Source organism: Schistocerca americana, chromosome 2 (genome assembly GCF_021461395.2).
Source record: "Schistocerca americana isolate TAMUIC-IGC-003095 chromosome 2, iqSchAmer2.1, whole genome shotgun sequence".
Taxonomy (NCBI): domain Eukaryota; kingdom Metazoa; phylum Arthropoda; class Insecta; order Orthoptera; family Acrididae; genus Schistocerca; species Schistocerca americana.
Genome location: NC_060120.1, coordinates 305,194,064 through 305,214,355, shown reverse-complemented (window position 1 = coordinate 305,214,355; position 20,292 = coordinate 305,194,064). Strand labels below are relative to the sequence as shown.

The window sequence follows — 20,292 nt, the reverse complement described above, 5'->3', positions numbered from 1 at the left end:
CTGTCTCCACCTTCTCTCTCCCAACCCACCCGCCTGTGTCAAACTTCTCTCTATATTTTTTATATGCTCTACCCCTCAGAAATCCTCTAGTCTTGTTATGCAGCTTTTGAGTCCCTTGTGCTCACTCCTGCCTCATACTATCCAACTACTCTCTCCTTGCCTAGTGGATCCTTCCCCAGCATGTCCCTATATCCATCAGCCCATACAACTGTTTATCAGTGTAATGTGCGCTTGGTAGTGTGTGCAGTTGCATGTGTGAATGTATGTACTTTCTGCCAGAACAACAGCCAGTGTTTCAACAGCCAGTTAAGATTGCATACTGTTACATGTGTCTACACGCCAGACATCAGTCTTCTGAAGGTTGCCTTTCTTTTATTTTAGATATTGTTCCACCCAGGAATTTCTGTTAGTGTTATACTCAGTGAGTATGTGGGGTTCAGGCGGGCAACAAATGACAGCGTTTTTCTAATTCTGAAGATCATACCACAACTGATGGTGCTTGAGTATCTAAATTGGTGATGGTCTTTTTATTTATGCACTGATTCAATAGGGTCACAACTATCCTCCCTACCATAATGTAGGCTCTTTGAAATTGATCTGTCTTCATCCAAGCTGTTTTTCATTACTTTTCACCTACTTCTGTTGTGGTTATTGAAGCAACAGCAGTGTGTGTTTCCAACTGTTTTAAAGATAATTGCACAGTTTTCGTAAGAGACTATCTCATCTACAGCTCCATCCTATGTGCTGTGCTACCATGATACAATTGTAATACCTAGAAAAAAAAACTGTTTAAAATATTTATGCCTAGACAAAAGTCCACTAGATTTACGTAGCTAATGCACTTTAAGCTGAGTGCCAGTGGTTTCCCTGATTTCTGAATGAATACACAACTTATTTCCCCAGCACGCCTTACGACTTATTTCCCCAGCAACCCAAGCATCAAAGTGCCTTGTATATAACAATTTGAAACATCTGATTACTTTACAAATGTGTTAACTTGTTAAATAGTTGATATTAAATATGTAAGCAAGGAAAAGTTAAGATAAGGTTTGAAATTGTGCTTTAAGTTAGTTTGGCAGTTCTGAAATACTGTTTGAAAATAGTGTGGGTAATTGGCACACCGTGACTTTTGCTGCAGTTTCTAACTGTGATCTTTGTCTTACTGTGTTAAACATTTAATATACGATTATACCTCTTAATGAGTAAGTTGTGACATCAGTTTAAATGTTTATGTTTGGTCAGTAATTTTACGAAATATTTAAAATTGGATTTTTGTTGCCCCTGGAAGCTGTTAGATATGCAACCTGAAAGTGACCCATGAGCCAGGACAGCCATTTAATATACAAGGTATACAACTTAGCTTCCACCGTTTGGCGATAGGTGGCAACAATTGTAAGTTGCAATCGATTGCAGACGTCAGGCAGTTAGCTTGGACCTTGGACAACATAACCTTAGTCAAACATTAGTCGATCTGTGTCTGCATCATAAAGTTGTTCTTGATTGAAAATGTCAGTTTACAAGCCTAATTCTCATCATTTGTGGGAGGTGTTGCTGGTTTTTTTCAGTATGAAGGAAACAGCGGCTGAGTCTCATTGAATGCTCTCAAGTATGTATCGTATAGACACTATTAGTGAAAGAACGTGTTGTGTGTGGTTTCAACGCTTCAAGAACGGTGTTTTTAACGTCTTGGACTGGCATAGTGATGGAAGAGAGAATGATTTTGAGGATGCAGAATTGGAGACATTGATGAGTGAAGACTTACGCCAAACTCAAGAAGAATTGGCACGATTAGTGGGAGTGACACAGCAAGCCATTTCAAAATGTCTCAAGGCTATGAGCATGATTCAGAAAGAAGGAACTTGGGTCCCGTGTGAGCTCAAACCAAGAGACGTTGAATGGCATTTGTCTGTTTGTGAACAGTTGCTTCAGAGGCAAAAAAGGAAGGAATTTCTGCATCGCATTGTGACCGGGGACGAAAAATGGGTTCATTACGATAACCCTAAATGCAAAAAATCATGGGGATATCCCGGCCATGCTTCCACATTGACGGCCAAACTGAATATTCACGGTTCCAAGATCGTGCTCTGCATTTGGTGGGACCAGCTTGGCACCGTGTACTGTGAGGTGTTAAAACCAAGTGAAACAATCACAGATGCTCGTTATCCAATGCAGTTAATTTGTTTCAGCAGGGCATTAAAAGACAAATGGCCGCAGTACAGTGAGAGGCACGATAAAGTGATTTTGCAGCACGACAACGCTCAACCCCACATTGCAAAAGAGTTCAAAACATACTTGGAAACGTTAAAAGGGGAGCCCTACCCCTCCCGCTGTATTCTCCAGAGAGTGCCCCCTCTGATTATCACCTGTTTAGATCAATGGCGCATTGCCTGGCTGACCAACATTTCCAATCTTATGAAGATGTCACAAATTGAATTGCTTCAAAAGATGGACAATTTTTTCGACGCAGGATTCGTACGCTTCCTGAAAGATGGCAGAAAGTAGTGGCCAGCAATGGAAAACACTTTGAATGATACATGTGTAACCAATTTGTTTCATTAATCCCTCAAATGTTGGAGAAAAAACAGCGGAAGCAAAGTTGTACACTTTGTAGATACAATTTGCTTCACCATCAGAGGGGTTTGGTTTAATTTTTTTGAGCCAGTTATAGAAAGTATAGCCCATTTTCTTTCTTCTGACAACTTCCATTAAATTATAAATGTAAATTTTACTTGTTTTTGACATGCCATGCCAAAAGCTAGGAATAATAATGTAAACTATTTTGTTTCTGTTTTTGCGTATAACTGATTACTTAATCACATTGAGGATATTCAATTAATATCAAACAAAAACTGTACAAAATAGTTGTAAAGCACAGCGTACTGTACCTTGATTATTTACATATTGCTGGTATCAGTAATCATTGCTTTTTAATCAAACCATTAAAAGGTGCATTTTTACTTACAGCGTAAACCTCATATACTTGTATGGGCGAAGCTGAAGGGATATCCTTTCTGGCCAGGAAAAGTCTTGCGGGTGCATGACGAAAATGCAGACGTGCGATTTTTTGGTGCACATGACAGAGCATGGGTCAGTGTTCAGTGCTGTTATTTGTATAGCAAAGAAATGCCAGCACCTGTGAAAAGTAGAAAACATGAATTACAAATTTGCATAAAGGTAATTAACATTGTCAGTATTAACAGTGTATTTATTTTATTGTAAATGATAATCTCGTTGACTTATTGTAACCTCACATTGTGACAAACTTCCTTTTTTGTTGAGATGTCTCAGAACGATGTGTTACTCAAAATGGCTGTTGTTGATAATGTAATTGTATCCCCGCTTATCGTTGCATGAAACTGCAGTAATATAAAATTATTTGTGTCTGAAAATCAATCTCATAGTGGTATGAAGTGTTCTCTGAAGTGAACTTTCATGATTGATTGTGCCAGACTGGATAGTCTCCAAGTGGGACTGTGCACCATGATACAGGACAGCCATTTAATATAGATGCAATTTGTCTCACTATCAGAGGGATATGCAGTTGTCCTCTAAGATTGTTAGCAGTTTGTTGTGTGTAATTCATTTGCTGATTCTTGTGTGAAAAACGGGAGATTGATCCAATGAAAGTGTTTGTTGATGTTTACAGAAAGTACTTGGAAGCAAGAACATAATGACTTTTAGCCCTGTACTATTAAAATTCAAGTCTCTACTATTATCACCATGTTTTGGCAGTTTTAATGGGTTTATGAGAGTATGTACAGTCAGTGAGTAAAGGGAAGCTTGTTTAAACTCCACAAAACAGTATCGTGGAATTCGTCAAGGTGTTATCATATAGACTCATTTATTACAGTCAACCATGTACTTGTACATCCCCACAGAGGTATAGGAGGGAGTGGAAAGCAGCGTGGACGAGTAATTAATGTATAGTACTTGTGGGGGGAGGTGATATTCCAACTCAAGTAGTACCAGTCTGATGTCAAAGGAAAAGGAAAAATTCGAAAGGTAAAAGAACTAAGCCATTTAGCTTCTGCTCTAGATGACAGCTCGGAACAGAAGAGAATGATGTTTCTTGATCACAGAAGAAACAGAAAAGGACTCGACCAGAAGGAACAGAGTCCACGAAAGACACTGAATTGCATCGCCGATGTCTACTAAAAGACCGGACACATTGAGTGGTGTTGGGTTGCACATATTTAGTAGTGATTGAATAATAGGTGATTTGTTGCAGCATAGGGTGAGATCTTGTTTCTGCAGATTCCTTCAAAAAAACCTGCCGGCAGCCTTCTCCATGAAGATGCCTTCTTATCTGCACTTCTGAGACACAAGTTTTGAAATTCCACAAACTTTGAACATAACTTTGTTACACAAGACAGTGGTGAAAACTATGCTGCGACAACGTCTCAAACATATGACAGAACTATTCAATAACAGAGGCAGGTAATGAAATATAGAAGAATACTGTTTAATTTTAGGGTAACAGGGAGCGTGTAACATACAAAAGTAAAAGTAATGACACATTAGTAGCACAGGGGCCTACTAGTCAGTTGGAGTTGAAGTAGAGTCACATTAGAATTCACAGTGGCATACAGCGAGCAAAATGCTGCAGCTTTGTGACTGGTATTGTTTGATGATGTCCAATGTCCATAATGGACAGGGTATTCTCCATAGCAGCAAACCAGTGGGCAAGAAGTTCTATACAGGCAGGAGTAATATCAAACTAACATTTTTAAAAATCTATAAGACACAGAGGGAACTTTACAAGAATGGCACAAATGGCAGCACTTAAGCAAAATATTCTAGCTATCAGAGCCTGGTTAAACTGAGAACATACAACAGACTCATCAATATGGGTAAACAACAGATTGGCATAGAAAATAGTAACTCTATCTCACACATAAGACTGACGATCGAATTTGTTCTCACTCCCTAGACTGTAAATTTTATGTAGGAGCAGGACATAAATTATAGTGATGTGAACTCATTGGTAGTTGTTTAACAGTTTTAGCGTGCATTTACACGGAATGAGTCTTTCTGAGTTTTGATGGAACCACTACAGGAGATGGAATATTGTTATACTTGGTTAAACAATCAAAATTAATTACAGTCGTCTGATGTGGGAGCTGTAACTTGACATTGACAGGTGACATTAGATGCAATATCTGAAATGTTCAAATCCAGGAGCACATTAATTTCTTAGTGCTGCTCAGTTTCACAGCAGTTTGCGTAACATTACATAATCTTCTACTTGGTCTAGTGCCATTGTAGCATTATTTTGACTGTGGAACTGTTGCCTCTGTGTCACGGATGCATTGTTCTGCCGACCTCTCTTCCAAATAGCTTCACTTTGCTGGAATTTATTTCAGACGGTAACTTCTCTATCTCAAATGGGGAGAGTGTTTTGTGGCCATAAACAATTTCAAAGGGACTCCATCCCATTGATTCACGTATCCTGGCGTGTATGACAAAATTACAAGTTGCAATTGCAGTCTGAGTGTGAACTGTTCACATCAAGACAACATTTTAACAACTGTTTTATAAATGTATTCAACCCAGCCATTGCTCTTAGAGTGAAATGGCATAGTTGTCCACTTCATTTTAAGTAGTCAACATAGCTGTAATACAAGATTGGATATAAAATTTGCTCCTTGGTCTGTTATAACAGCCTCTGGACTTCCAAATGGTGGTACTGAATGATTGATGAATGCTTTTGCAACTGTCTCAGTAATAGTGTCTTCAGTAGGTATCATAATAAGCTAGTGAGGGAAATGGTCAGTGATATTTAAAACATATCTGTTATTTTGGGCTGTTAAAGGGAACAGTCCAACTATATTGAGTGATAAGATTTGAGAAGGTCCTGCTACCTTGGGCAGTGTTTGAAGAGATATATTTGGTCTTCCTCCATGTGCTCTCTTAGCACATGGGAGACAATTTGGAATGTATCATCTTCCTTTTTTTGTTGCCACCAATAATGGGCTGCAATGTTCACTAGCAAAGCGCTTTTCCCATTATGGCAAGTCTGTATGCTGTCATGACAGTGTTGCAGAATGAATTTACAGATAGCCTCGGGCACTGTTGTCCATTCCCCAATAGGCATTTTCTTATATAAAATGTCTCTTCTTGTAACAAGATGTGGTGAGGTAGTCCATTTATTACACGCAGTATCAGATTCTTTTGTCATTTCTAATTACTTAATAAGTATGTTGTCTATTTGCAGGATCTTAATTTTCCTATTCAAGGTATCTACATTCTGCTTTAACTGGCCAGTCATATTCACTAAGTTTTAAGGTCCGTCAACAAGTCTGTTTCTGGGATTTTTTAAAATTAAAAGCTATTGTAAAAGGTGTCAGAAGCAAGTGCGAGAAGTTTCTTTTTGTGGCGCTGTAGGTTTTGTTCCACTAGATTCAGCTGATGTGATGCATAATCAATAGCTTTTCCTTCACCATTTTGTATTTGACTAAAAATACCGCTGACAGCTATGTTGCTAGCATCACACAACACAATAAAAGGCAGCACAAAATATGGATAAGCCAAGACAGGTGAACTTCTAAAAATTTCTCTCACAGTCTGCTGTCTGGACAAAAGGAGTTCCTTTCTTTAATAATTTTGTGAGCAGTTTTGTGCTGGCTGCATAGTTTTCCATGACACAACAATGATAGTAATTTATTAATCCAAGAAATGACTGCAATTCTGTAATGTACGTCTGTGCTGGAAAATTGTTCACTGTTTCTGTTAATCACGGATCTGATTGTACAACATCAGTGGAAATTGTGTGGCCTAGTAATGTGCTTGTAAATGCGCAATTTCAGAGGTTTGCACTTTTGTCAGTCGTTCTGCATGTTCTTTCGTCATATCTCATCCAGGTATATCAGACACAGTGTTGGCTTTAAACATCGCAGAAGTAAATCAGCAAAACTTTGAATGTAGAAGGAATGATTCAAAGGCCAAAGGGTATCCTTATATGGCAGTGGGCACAACAAAAGTTGCCTTTCCCTGATTTTCCGGAGCTATAGGAATTTGGTGGTATCAAGAGCACATATCAAAGGTGGTGAGGAGTTTGCATTTGCTAAGGTGATCCAAAGTGTCATCAATCTTTGGAAGGGGATAAGTATCTGGTTTCATGACGTTATTGACCACTCTCATATCTACACAAATGTGATTACCTTGTCACCATTATTGGTTTTATTTGGGACAGCCACCTTAGGTGAAGATCGGGGGTTGAAAGAAGGTTGAATTGCTCTTGTTTCTAGCAAATATGAAATACTTTTCTCTACCATGGCCTGCAAGTGACACAGTAAGTGATAAAGTTTCTGGACTGTAGGGTAGGAATCTCATTGTATGTTAAAGAGGTTGCTGAAAGTCGTTTCTTTTCTTCATTGAAACTCTCAAATTCAGCTAGTAGGGGTACAATACACCCTGATCTGCCCATGTGTGTGTGTCAGAGTCTCTCTTCAATTTCTGCTTCAATAGGTGATGTGACTCAGGTAGAATTTATGTGAACTATTCTTTCAGACTGTTCATTTTCTTAGTATGCAGTTATCTCATCAGTATTTACTTTGTACATGTTGGCAAATATGGTATCTTGCAGAAATTTAACATCTCTGCTTCCAAAGCGTCTATGCACAGTGACAAAATGCAATCTCTTCTGTCATACTAATTCAAGACAAACTGTGCTTCACGTGTGTCTGTTTACTTTCTAAAACTTCGTTTCTTATTAATTGATCCACTAAGAAAATCTCTCTTCTTAACAAATCTTTCCTTACCTCTATCCAAATGATTTTCCTGGTACCACCTGGTATTTTTTCAGTTTTGTTTAACTTCAACACTTTGGTACATGGTTTACTGGGTAGTTGGAACATGGCCTTTCTGTCTGTACTCCCTCTGGTCCTTATAGTGGGAACACTGGCTAAATTATGGACATTTCCACCAATTTGGACTTCTTGTGTTTGGAAGTTAACTATTCATTGAAAATGGCACTGGAAATTGGTCATTCTTCGAATCTGAACTGGTGCTTACTTCCATCTATTTCCATTTCTGCATATTGTGAACCTAATGAGTAAATTACTTTTCTTCCAAGTCTACTCAGTCTACATCACAGGTATTTTAATTCTTGACCACAAGTAGATTTCACTAACAAAATTCTTATTTATATACCTGTATCACTGATAAAGGTAGACTGTCTACTGTAGATGTTACTTTGCAAATTGGGACCAATGACCTCAGCAGTTTGGTCCCATAGGAACTTACCACCCCTTTGCAAATTTATGTTTGACACTTGAGCGAGTCCTACCTATCTTACTGGATTCACTTTGTGGAAGAGGAGTGAGGGGCAGTGGTATCCAAAATATATTAGGTTAGCCAAGCAATGCTGCAGAGATCAACAGTTTGCTCTCTCGCGTCCGATCTTTCTATAGTAGGCACATGCTGGTGCCAAACAGTCAGGAGACTTTTGGCCTGGACATGTGCAACAAAAGCAGAGCACTTTGTCAGTGAATTCACATCTAGCAGGGTTCACCATGGTGGAAGATTGGACAAATTGCTTGGATTCCTTGCATAGAAACGCATGTCATACAGCATCCCTTAGTGTGCTTGGCAAAGCACACTTCAGCTCAGCATCTACCAATGGGGCAACCCCACTAACAAATATATCTACACAATGAGCTTCTGATTCACTAAAGACTACATCATTCCTTTTGTTATTTTCCCTAGTACAAATGTACAACACAATACAGCTCTTATTCTGTCGGCAAGGCACTCTAAATCCTCTCCGTAATTTTGGCGTAGAGTGGAAAGTTGGGCCTGTTATAGATAACACTAAACTTCTCTTCATATCTATCGACTTGCCCTTTTGCAAGGATGTCAAATGCCTTGGTATTTCTGAACCCTTCCATGGAATTTGCATAAGCACATGTCTCCTTGCACCTTAAGGTAGGTGACGTCTACCAACACTTCATCACTCCCTGCAGACAGTTTCCCTACATTTGTTATATTATGAAATTTTGTACTTGGCTAGAGCAGCAACAGCAAGATGAAATCATCTTGTGGAAATAATAAAGAGCCAGTCAGTTGCAAAATGGAAGGATTATTAAAACACCTCTACCATGGTTTCAAATTTTATAAAACGTCTTCTTCAGCAGGAAATATTGACACCTAAACAAATAAACATTGAAAAACATGATTTCACACACACACACACACACACACACACACACACACACACACACACGCACAATATACCGTCTCATTCTGTGGAATCCTTCTCGCAAGAGAGGCGATAGTAATATGCTTAAGAAGGCTGCTTGATAGTGAATGAACATTATCATGCTAATATTGTTTAAAATGTTAAAATTAGACATTCAAAAACCTGATCAAATTTAGCTGTGTACATATTTAAAATTAATAGAATGGCAACAATTAGTAAGTTACCATCTAAAGCGGAGATGTGGCTCTATTTTCATATGAGTTAGGATACAACATTTTCCTCTTCTGCTAATGCTAGTGGTACTTGTGTTTCTTCTTTGTTATGATGTGAACATATTTCTAGAGACATGATGTTCACACTTTTTCAGATGTGTTACACACTGAAGTACCAAAGAAACTAGTATAGGCAAGCATATTCAAATACAGAGATATGTAAACAGGCAGAATACAGCACAGTGGTCAGTTAGATCGGTTACTGCTGCTACAATAGCAGGTTATCAAGATTTGAGTGAGTTTAATGTAGTGTTAATTGCCAGCACATGAGCAATGGGGCACATCATCTCCGAGGTAGTTATGAAGTGGGGATTTTCCCATACGATCATTTCATGAGTGAACCGTGAATATCAGGAATTTGGTAAAACATCAAATCTCTGACATTGCTGCCGCTGGAAACAGATCCTGCAAGAATGGAACCAACGACGACTGAGGAGAATCTTTCAATGTGACATAAATGCAAATCCTTTAGCAAATTGCTGCAGATTTCAATGCTGGGCCATCACCAAGTGGCAGTGTGGGAACCGTTCAACAAATCATCATCAGTATGGGCTTTCGGAGCTGAAGGCTCACTTGTGTACTGTTGATAACTGCACAACACCAAAATTTACACCTTGCCTGGGACCATCGGCACCGACATAGGGCAGTTTGTGACTGGAAACATGTTGCCTGGTCAGACAAGTCTCTTTTCAAATTGCGTCAGGCAGATGGACGTGTATGGGTATGGAGACAACCTCATGAGCCCATGGGACCTGCATGTCGGCAGGGAACTGTTGAAGTTGGTGAAAGCTCTGTAATGGTGTGGGGCATGTGCAGTTGGAGTGATATGTTGTTGTTGTTGTTGGTGGTCTTCAGTCCTGAGACTGGTTTGATGCAGCTCTCCATGCTACTCTATCCTGTGCAAGCTTCTTCATCTCCCAGTACCTACTGCAACCTACATCCTTCTGAATCTGCTTAATGTATTCATCTCTTGGTCTCCCTCTACGATTTGTACCCTTCACGCTGCCCTCCAATACTAAATTGGTGATCCCTTGATGCCTCAGAACATGTCCTACCAACCAATCCCTTCTTCTGGTCAAGTTGTGCCACAAACTTCTCTTCTCCCCAATCCTATTCAATACTTCCTCATTAGCTATGTGATCTACCCATCTAATCTTCAGCATTCTTCTGTAGCACCACATTTCGAAAGCTTCTATTCTCTTCTTGTCCAAACTATTCATTGCCCATGTTTCACTTCCATACATGGCTACACTCCATACAAATACTTTCAGAAATGACTTCCTGACACTTAAATCTATACTCGATGTTAACAATTTTCTCTTCTTCAGAAACACTTTCCTTGACATTGCCAGTCTACATTTTATATCCTCTCTACTTCGACCATCATCAGTTATTTTGCTCCCCAAATAGCAAAACTCCTTTACTACTTTAAGCGTCTCATTTCCTAATCTAATTCCCTCAGCATCACCCGACTTAATTCGACTACATTCCATTATCCTTGTTTTGCTTTTGTTGATGTTCATCTTATATCCTCCTTTCAAGACACTGACCATTCCATTCAACTGCTCTTCCAAGTCCTTTGCTGTCTCTGACAGAATTACAATGTCATCAGCGAACCTCAAAGTTTATATTTCTTCTCCATGGATTTTAATACCTACTCCGAATTTTTCTTTTGTTTCCTTTACTGCTTGCTCAATATACAGATTGAATAACATCGGGGACAGGCTACAACCCTGTCTTACTCCCTTCCCAACCACTGCTTCCCTTTCATGTCCCTCGTCTCTTATAACTGCCATCTGGTTTCTGTACAAATTGTAAATAGCCTTTCGCTCCCTGTGTTTTACCCCTGCCACCTTTAGAATTTGAAAGAGAGTATTCCAGTCAACATTGTCAAAAGCTTTCTCTAAGTCTACAAATGCTAGAAACATAGGTTTGTCTTTCCTTAATCTTTCTTCTAAGATAAGTCGTAAGGTCAGTATTGCCTCACGTGTTCCAGTATTTCTACGGAATCCAAACTGATCTTCCCCGAGGTCGGCTTCTACTAGTTTTTCCATTCATCTGTAAAGAATTTGTGTTAGTATTTTGCAACTGTGGCTTATTAAACTGATTGTTCAGTAATTTACACATCTGTCAACACCTGCTTTTTTTGGGATTGGAATTATTATATTCTTCTTGAAGTCTGAGGATATTTCGCCTGTTTCATACATCTTGCTCACCAGATGGTAGAGTTTTGTCAGGACTGGCTCTCCTAAGGCAGTCAGTAGTTCCAATGGAATGTTGTCTACTCCGGGGGCCTTGTTTCGACTCAGGTCTTTCAGTGCTCTGTCAAACTCTTCACGCAGTATCGTTTCTCCCATTTCATCTTCATCTACATCCTCTTCCATTTCCATAATATTGTCCTCAAGTGCACCGCCCTTGTATAGACCCTCTATATACTCCTTCCACCTTTCTGCTTTCCCTTCTTTGCTTAGAACTGGGTTTCCATCTGAGCTCTTGATGTTCATACAAGTGGTTCTCTTATCTCCAAAGGTCTCTTTAATTTTCCTGTAGGCAGTATCTATCTTACCCCTAGTGATATAAGCCTCTACATCCTTACATTTGTCCTCTAGCCATCCCTGCTTAGCCATTTTGCACTTCCTGTCGATCTCATTTTTGAGACGTTTGTATTCCTTTTTGCCTGCTTCATTTACTGCATTTTATATTTTCTCCTTTCATCAATTAAATTCAATATTTCTTCTGTTACCCAAGGATTTCTACTAACCCTCGTCTTTTTACCTACTTGATCCTCTGCTGCCTTCACTACTTCATCTCTCAAAACTACCCATTCTTCTTCTACTGTATTTCTTTCCCCCATTCCTGTCAATTGTTCCCTTATGCTCTCCCTGAAACTATGTACAACCTCTGGTTCTTTCAGTTTATCCAGGTCCCATCTCGTCAAATTCCCACCTTTTTGCAGTTTCTTCAGTTTTAATCTACAGGTCATAACCAATAGATTGTGGTCAGAGTCCACATCTGCCCCTGGAAATGTCTTACAATTTAAAACCTGGTTCCTAAATCTCTGTCTTACCATTATATAATCTATCTGATACCTTTTAGTATCTCCAGGGTTCTTCCATGTATACAACCTTCTTTCATGATTCTTAAACCAAGTGTTAGCTTTGATTAAGTTGTGCTCTGTGCAAAATTCTACCAGACGGCTTCCTCTTTCATTTCTTAGCCCCAATCCATATTCACCTACTACGTTTCCTTCTCTCCCTTTTCCTACTACCGAATTCCAGTCACCCATGAGTATTAAATTTTCGTCACTCTTCACTACCTGAATAATTTCTTTTATTTCATCATACATTTCTTCAATTTCTTCGTCATCTGCAGAGCTAGTTGGCATATAAACTTGTACTACTGTAGTAGGTGTGGGCTTCGTATCTATCTTGGCCACAATAATGTGTTCACTATGCTGTTTGTAGTAGCTTACCCGCATTCCTATTTTCCTATTCATTATTAAACCTACTCCTGCATGACCCCTATTTGATTTTGTGTTTATAACCCTGTAGTCATCTGACCAGAAGTCTTGTTCCTCCTGCCACCGAACTTCACTAATTCCCACTATATCTAACTTTAACCTATCCATTTCCATTTTTAAATTTTCTAACCTACCTGCCCGATTAAGGGATCTGACATTCCACGCTCCGATCCGTAGAACGCCAGTTTACTTTCTCCTGATAACAATGTCCTCTTGAGTAGTCCCCACCCGGAGATCCGAATGGGGGTCTATTTTACCTCCGGAATATTTTACCCGAGAGGACGCCATCATCATTTAATCATACAGTAAAGCTGCTTACCCTCGGGAAAAATTACGGCCGTAGTTTCCCCTTGCTTTCAGCCATTCGCAGTACCAGCACAGCAAGGCCATTTTGGTTATTGTTACAAGGCCAGATCAGTCAATCATCCAGACTGTTGCCCTTGTAACTACTGAAAAGGCTGCTGCCCCTCTTCAGGAACCACACGTTTGTCTGGCCTCTCAACAGATACCCCTCCGTTGTGGTTGCACCTACAGTATGGCTATCTGTATCGCTGAGGCACACAAGCCTCCCCACCAACGGCAAGGTCCATGGTTCATGGGGGGAGGTGGAGGCGGAGGTGGAGGTGGAGGTGGAGTTGGAGTGATATGGGACCCCTGATATGTCTAGATACAACTCTGACAGGTGACATGTACGTATGCATCCTGTCTGATCACCTGCATCCATTCATGTGCATTGTGCATTCTGACAGACTTGGACAATTCCAGCCGGACAATGCGATACCCACACATGTCCAGAATTGCTACAGAGTGGCTTCAGGAACACTCTTCTGAGTTTAATGACTTCTGGCAGCCACCAAACTCCCCAGACATGAGCATTATTAAGCATATCTGGGATGCCTTGCAGTGTACTGCTCAGAAGAGATCTCCACCCCCTCATACTGTAATGGATTTATGGACAGCCCTGCAGGATTCATGGTGTCAGTTCCCTCCCTGCAGGATTCATGGTGTCAGTTCCCTCCAGTACTACTTTGAACATTAGTCAAGTCCATGCCACTGTTTTACCATGTCCCCCCCCCCCTTCCCCAGCACCACCACCACCACCACCACCACCACCACCACCTCTCTCCAACCCCCTTTCCTTCTGTCTCTCTACCCCTATTCATCTCCCCTTTTCCCCTCTTCTCCCATTCTCCACTCGGGTTCTTTTTGCTATTTTTTCTATTTGCATTATTCTCAATTCACACATTTTATTTTTGCCACAGTGATCTTTTTCAGATGGTAACTTATTATTTGTTGCCATGTTATTAATTCTAAATATGTACACAGTCAAATATAATCAGATTTTTTAGTGTCATGATTTTAATGTTAGTGTTTTAAGCTATGTTAGCATGATAGTGTTCATTCACTATCAAGCACCCTCCTCGCACATATTACCAGTGTCCTCTCTTGCCAGAAGCTATCCTTGGCCCAGGCGTTGCGTACATGATGCTAGTGTACTAGCTGTACATTAGTGAGGAAATAAAAAGTGACAACAACCATGTTGTGCACGTTTTATTATCACGGAGGTTAAATTGTATATTTTGACTTATGCTTTGTGGTCATATTTCAATGTACCTTTGCCACAAGATATAATCCAGTAAGTCTGAATAATTTTTTTTTTTTTGTTCATAGGAAAATATTATTGTACCCGAGTGTCTATATATAATCATGTTTTTCAGTGTTAATCTGCTTAGGTTTCAGTATTTTTTTCTGAAGGAAACATTTTTATAAACATTGAAACCATGGTAAAGGGATTTTACAAACATTCTATTTTGCAACTGATTGGCTGTTTATTATTTCTACAAGATGATGTTATATTTTGTATGGAAGTGTAAAAATTTTCTCCTGATTTACTCCTGAAGGTAGGAACCAGCAAATCCATTGCAAGATCAAGTACAACCCAGGATTGAATTGGCTGTGGAAACACCGGAAAGGATAAACGAGAATAGCTGCAGACACAGTGCTACTTTGTGATGTCGCATTTACTAATGCTTCAGTATGGTGCCTTTCCAGATCTTCATTCACCACTCGAAGTTGCTCAGGCTCCGCTCACATGTCAGTCTCCATCTCCAGCTGTCCCTGTGATGTGGCGGTGAGCATCACTTTAAACTACACCCATCAGTACAAACAAAAGGTCTTCGGTGCAGCTCTCAGTGACGTCTGTGGCTGCATTGGACCCTGGCGACATCTTCTCCCAAAAAGCAAAACTCGTGACTGATATTTGTGGTCAAGAAACAAGGCAGTAGCGTTGGACAACTACATGAAGGCAGCGCCTTGCATTGGGGTTGTACAGTCTTGTACTGCAAGGAAGCAAGGGTCAGGATATTGTTATGGGTCGCTGGTATCCTATTTCTACAACACAGATGCACCCATGGATTAATACGGTTCTTTATTTACATGAACATTTACTTAATAGTCACAAATCTGGTCCGTATGTACTGTCATAACCTGCGATGTGACCTGATCCCGCTCGATGAGTACTGACAGATGCCAAACTAGAATGAGTGAATCAGTGATGCCCTCCGGTCAGTGGCGGCGGCCTAAATACTTGCTGTCGACAGGGCATTGGCAGCGTGGTGCTTGTCGGTGTGTCTCTGGCCTCTTTCGTGATAGGCGCACTTTGTCCAGTGCGTGCTATTGATCTTCGTGCTACACCTTTGCCGACCGATGTGCTGGCAACAGCTCACGCCAGCACAGGGGTGGCACTGTGCCATCGTATCCATGATGTTGGCATGTACAAAGATGGCAGAGGTGCCACTTGAAGCTGAAAGGCCTTGTGCAGCTGTGGTGGTAGCTCTGGGTGGATTGGGACAGATAGCCCAGACTGAACGCACTAAGCACTTACCCATTATGTCACAGCACGCAATCAGATGGACCCGCACAATGGTTTCACTCACCCACTCATGGCTTAGTAATTTGTATGCAGCATCTCAAAGCCAAAAACAGGATGAATTTGGAATCCCTCTTCTGACGCCAGTTTGTGCACCCCATCAGAGATGTAATCAGGATTGGAAATCGATGTAGACTTGCAATAAATATACATCATTCACGTTTAAAAAGAGAAACCACATCAGTTTATTTGCTCGTGGGATTACATTGCGAAGATTGCCATGGGGATGAGAGAAAATAACTTCAGTAGCCCTAGACCTATCTCAAAGGAGAATTGAAAATTCAAAGATCAAAGAACTAAGCCACTTAATGTCTGCTCTAGGCGGTGCCTCCGAACAGAAGAGATCAGCTCTCAGTCTCGCAAGTCAGGTTATCCTGTGACATGATTTGATTGGCAAGGCAGCTTTGCTGAAGATGATTCGGCCTATTCCAGCCTGAATCAATTGATAGTTGTTGCATCAGCTGAAAGGTGATGGACAAAAAATGCACCCTCATTGTAAAATTTAAATAATAAAAATAACTCACGTTCAGGATCTGGCTGCACCTTGTACATGTCACAGACCAAATGTAATTTTAAGAAACTGTTGAAAATTACTTTGGAAGAAATAAATCATGGAAGTGCCAGAAAGATGGACTGCATAGTTCAGACTACTCTTTGTGGTATACTTTTCAAATAACCAGCTCATTTTTGTGTGCATTGTGAAAGTTGGGAAATTATGAAACTTGTCTGGGTTTATGTAAGCTGCTCTGTGTTAATTGTGGCAACATAATAATGGTTGTGGTTGCGTGTGATACCTGAATAATATACATCACCTTATAAGCAACTTACAGGACTGTTGTTGGAGACCTATTCATCATTAAAAGTGTACACATACAGTACACCAAAGACTATAGGAAACATCCTAAGAAATTGTTGGTCGTGTGTGCTGAAAGGCAAGTTTTATTTGGACATTTGAAACAAAAAACTATGATTACAAAAGCCTATGAAAGAATTCAAAAGTGTGTGATATATTAGTGAAAGCAGCATTTATTAAGATAAATGTATTTGTGCAAGAGGATGCTAGGGGAAGCTTTTAAAAAATATGGGAATGGCAGTACAGGGGTGTAGGGGCAGGACAGACATTTAACTGAAATTAAAACTTACCTCATGACTGTAGGATGGACAATAATCTGCTTGACGTTCTCCATGTCCTGTGTCATATAAAAATGTTGTTATAATTCACAACATCAGATTCTAATTATCTGCACTCTCCAGATACGAAAATGTCCTCTATTTACTGTTTCTGCTGTCACTGAATCACCCTAGGTAAAACAAACACCAACACTTTGATGATTTAAAATTATATAGTTGCTGCAGCAATTGTATTTCTTCATGCATAGAACAATTCATTTTGAGAATTTATTCTTATTTTTGAGTGCTGTAGAAGTTGTGTAATTTTTTAATATGACATCTGTTAGTCGTTATTGAGCCAGCTATAGCTTTCAAAAACCTTTGTCTGTAATGGATGAAATTAAATGAACTCTTTGCACTTTGGTTCTGGATTATCCATACATATTATAACATATATTCTTATGTTCCACATCTCTTCCTAAACATGTGGATCAATTTCAACCAAATATGATACACCTGTCACTTACTGTCTGGAGAGAATCGCTGTGGGAGTAAGAACCATCTACCCATGAAAGAGGCAGGGGCAGAAGAGAAAAAGTAGTGTAGCTCACAACGTGTGAATTCGCAGACTTAATTCACCCAGTATTTGACCATGAGGGCCGTTAGTGACTTGCAACAAACTTTACACATAATTTCAGACCTTTACGAAACCTTTTCTCTCCAGCAGCCCCAGAAAATCATGAAAAATAAAAGTTTACCGTATTTACTCGAATCTAAGCCGCACTTTTTTCCGGTTTTTGTAATCCAAAAAACCGCCTGCAGCTTAGAATTGAGTGCAAAGTAAGCGGAAGTTCTGAAAAATGTGGGTAGGTGCTGCCCCAACTAACTTCTGCCATCGAATATATGTAGCGCTTCACAGGCATGCTTTGCAGGCACAAGATAAATACTGGCGCCAAAACCCCTGCGTCAGTAAATAAATTAAAAAAAAAAAAGGGTGGAAGATGAGCTTTTTTCTTCGCCCCGAGTTTCGACCACTGCATTTTCATACATTATCCAATGAAGTAAATACAAATTCCGTATTGTTCATCTTCGAATGTAGCAGCATTTCAATGTACTACAAAAATCCGACTGGCAAGACTGTTTGGGATGTTTGTCAATATGGCCAACTCTATGTTCTGAATTCTTTCGTACCTGTGAAAAAGAGATGGTTGCTAATAGGAACTTTTATGAATTGTGTATCACATCCAGTATTCTCTTCACCATAAGAATAATATGAATAGAAACATTTTGCCATGTATTCTTTCGTGTTTGCTGCTACCTCATTTAAATCCTGTCTACCTAATAAACTACGAAACTAGCATGAGACAACAGCAAACGTGGAAGAATATACATATCATGTCATGTTTATATTCGTATTATTCTTATGCCTAATAGTGATACAGTCAGAAATGAAGCACGGCAATTGACTAGATTTTTAAATCTAAGATGACTCTAATTTCTGTGCAGAATGTAATGTACTAAAGAGGCATCTGCAAAGATTTTCAAACGGAGAAAAATTTTCGCTAAACTCTCATTCAGAACATCTTCTATCATACGCAGTCTATTATTTGGTTCTTGTTGATCATTATCAAAGAAAGCAGCAGTGTAAGTAACAACAAATAGCAGTCTCTTGCCGTTGTTTCACTAATGAGACTATTCCTCCTCTCTCTCTCTCTCTCTCTCTCTCTCTCTCTCTCTCTCTTTTTTTTAAAGCGATGGTAGCGTGCACAAAAGCAAGCCATGCTGCGAGTGGCGACAGGCCGTAAATACTCATTATCAGAATGCGACAAACAATGAATGACATAGTACAGTACTGCATTTTCAGCTTAGAGTGACATAAACATCTATAACAAAGAGAACGGCACTTATCAGATCAAAGAAAAATAAGCAATCAATTCAAACCAGATGAAGCACGTAAAAAAGGAAGGGTACCCGTATAAATACAGACGGAGCGCCTGATGCATAGCAATGGCTACCTGGTGAAGCTTAACTGCTAAGCTTACGATTTGAACCAAACTACTGTAGCTGTATCATCATTCACTCGACCTAATTGTGTCTCATATTACAATGGACCAACTTTGTTTCGATTTGGAGGTGCAGCCTAAAACTATTCTCTCCCCTTGAATTTCGAGTCTGAAATTTCGGGTGCAGCAGAGATACAGGAATTTTTTTTTTTCCCCCTTGATTTCGAGTCTCATTTTTCAGGTGTGGCTTAGATTCGAGTGCAGCTAAGATTCGAGTAAATACTTTACACCACTTACCACATTTTCGCTGTTCATGCAGTAAAACTGTCACATTAGGGATGACATTGTAATTTGTTATTTCTTTACTTAATTTATTATTTCTGTACTATTAACTGTATTCAGGACACATTTTCCAGACACTATTCCCGTATAACACTCAATGCACAAGCAAAATTATGTCATTGTAAGAACATAGTTCAGGAGATATGACATCATAAACACTCAGGTGCCTGAAAAACTGCTACATCATGTATGAATTTAAATTTATTACTTTTTTGTTACGAGCTTTACTCACAGCACATTTAGCAGACAGTATAAAAATGTGTCACTGGATGTACTTGCAAAATTATATTTTTGTATGACATATTGTTCAGGAGATATGACGTCACAGAAATTAATCTTTGTGAAATCGAAACTACAGGACATTTTTTGCTATAGGTACAGGTGAAATATGTCTGCTAATATGTGTGAAATTTGTTAAATATATGTGAAACATGCCTACTTTGGTAAAGCCGTGGCTGAAAAGGTCCTCGTAAACCCCTAGATAAATTTCTGTCAAACATGGTACACATGGTACTATCTGGAAAGAAATACTGTGGTGCTAAGAACCAGCAACCTCCTGTTGGGGTGGACGTGATACTGTGGAGAGAGTAGGGGGTGGGAAGAGATGGATAGATAGAAAGGGGAAGGAGAACATGAGGACATGAACAAAGATATGAGGGAGGAGGAGATGAGCAGTTTGGTTGGGGGGGGGGGGGGGGCAGAGAAAGGCAAGCAGAGAAGTTGAACAGTGAGGGGGAGGAGCAGATGGACAGAGAAGGTGATGGACAGAGGGGGGGGGGGGGGGTTGGAGGAGATGGATTGAGAGTTGAGAGAGGTTGGGGGAGTAGGAGATGGCAAGAGACATGGGAGGAGGAAATAAACAGAGAAAGGGAAGAGGAGATGGTCATTGAGATAGGGGAGGAGGATACAGAGGGGCA

At 39.8% G+C, this 20,292-nt stretch overlaps 1 protein-coding gene across 6 annotated transcripts in view; it reads left to right on the top strand.

The window, feature by feature from the left end:
- LOC124590946 overlaps positions 1 to 20,292 on the top strand; it is a 278,651-nt gene that overhangs the window by 154,510 nt on the left and 103,849 nt on the right. For all 6 annotated transcript variants that reach the window (XM_047131688.1, XM_047131689.1, XM_047131690.1 and 3 more), the window contains one exon: positions 2,965 to 3,174. In XM_047131688.1, coding sequence (XP_046987644.1) covers positions 2,965 to 3,174 — 210 coding nt within the window. The remainder of the gene's footprint in view (positions 1 to 2,964; positions 3,175 to 20,292) is intronic.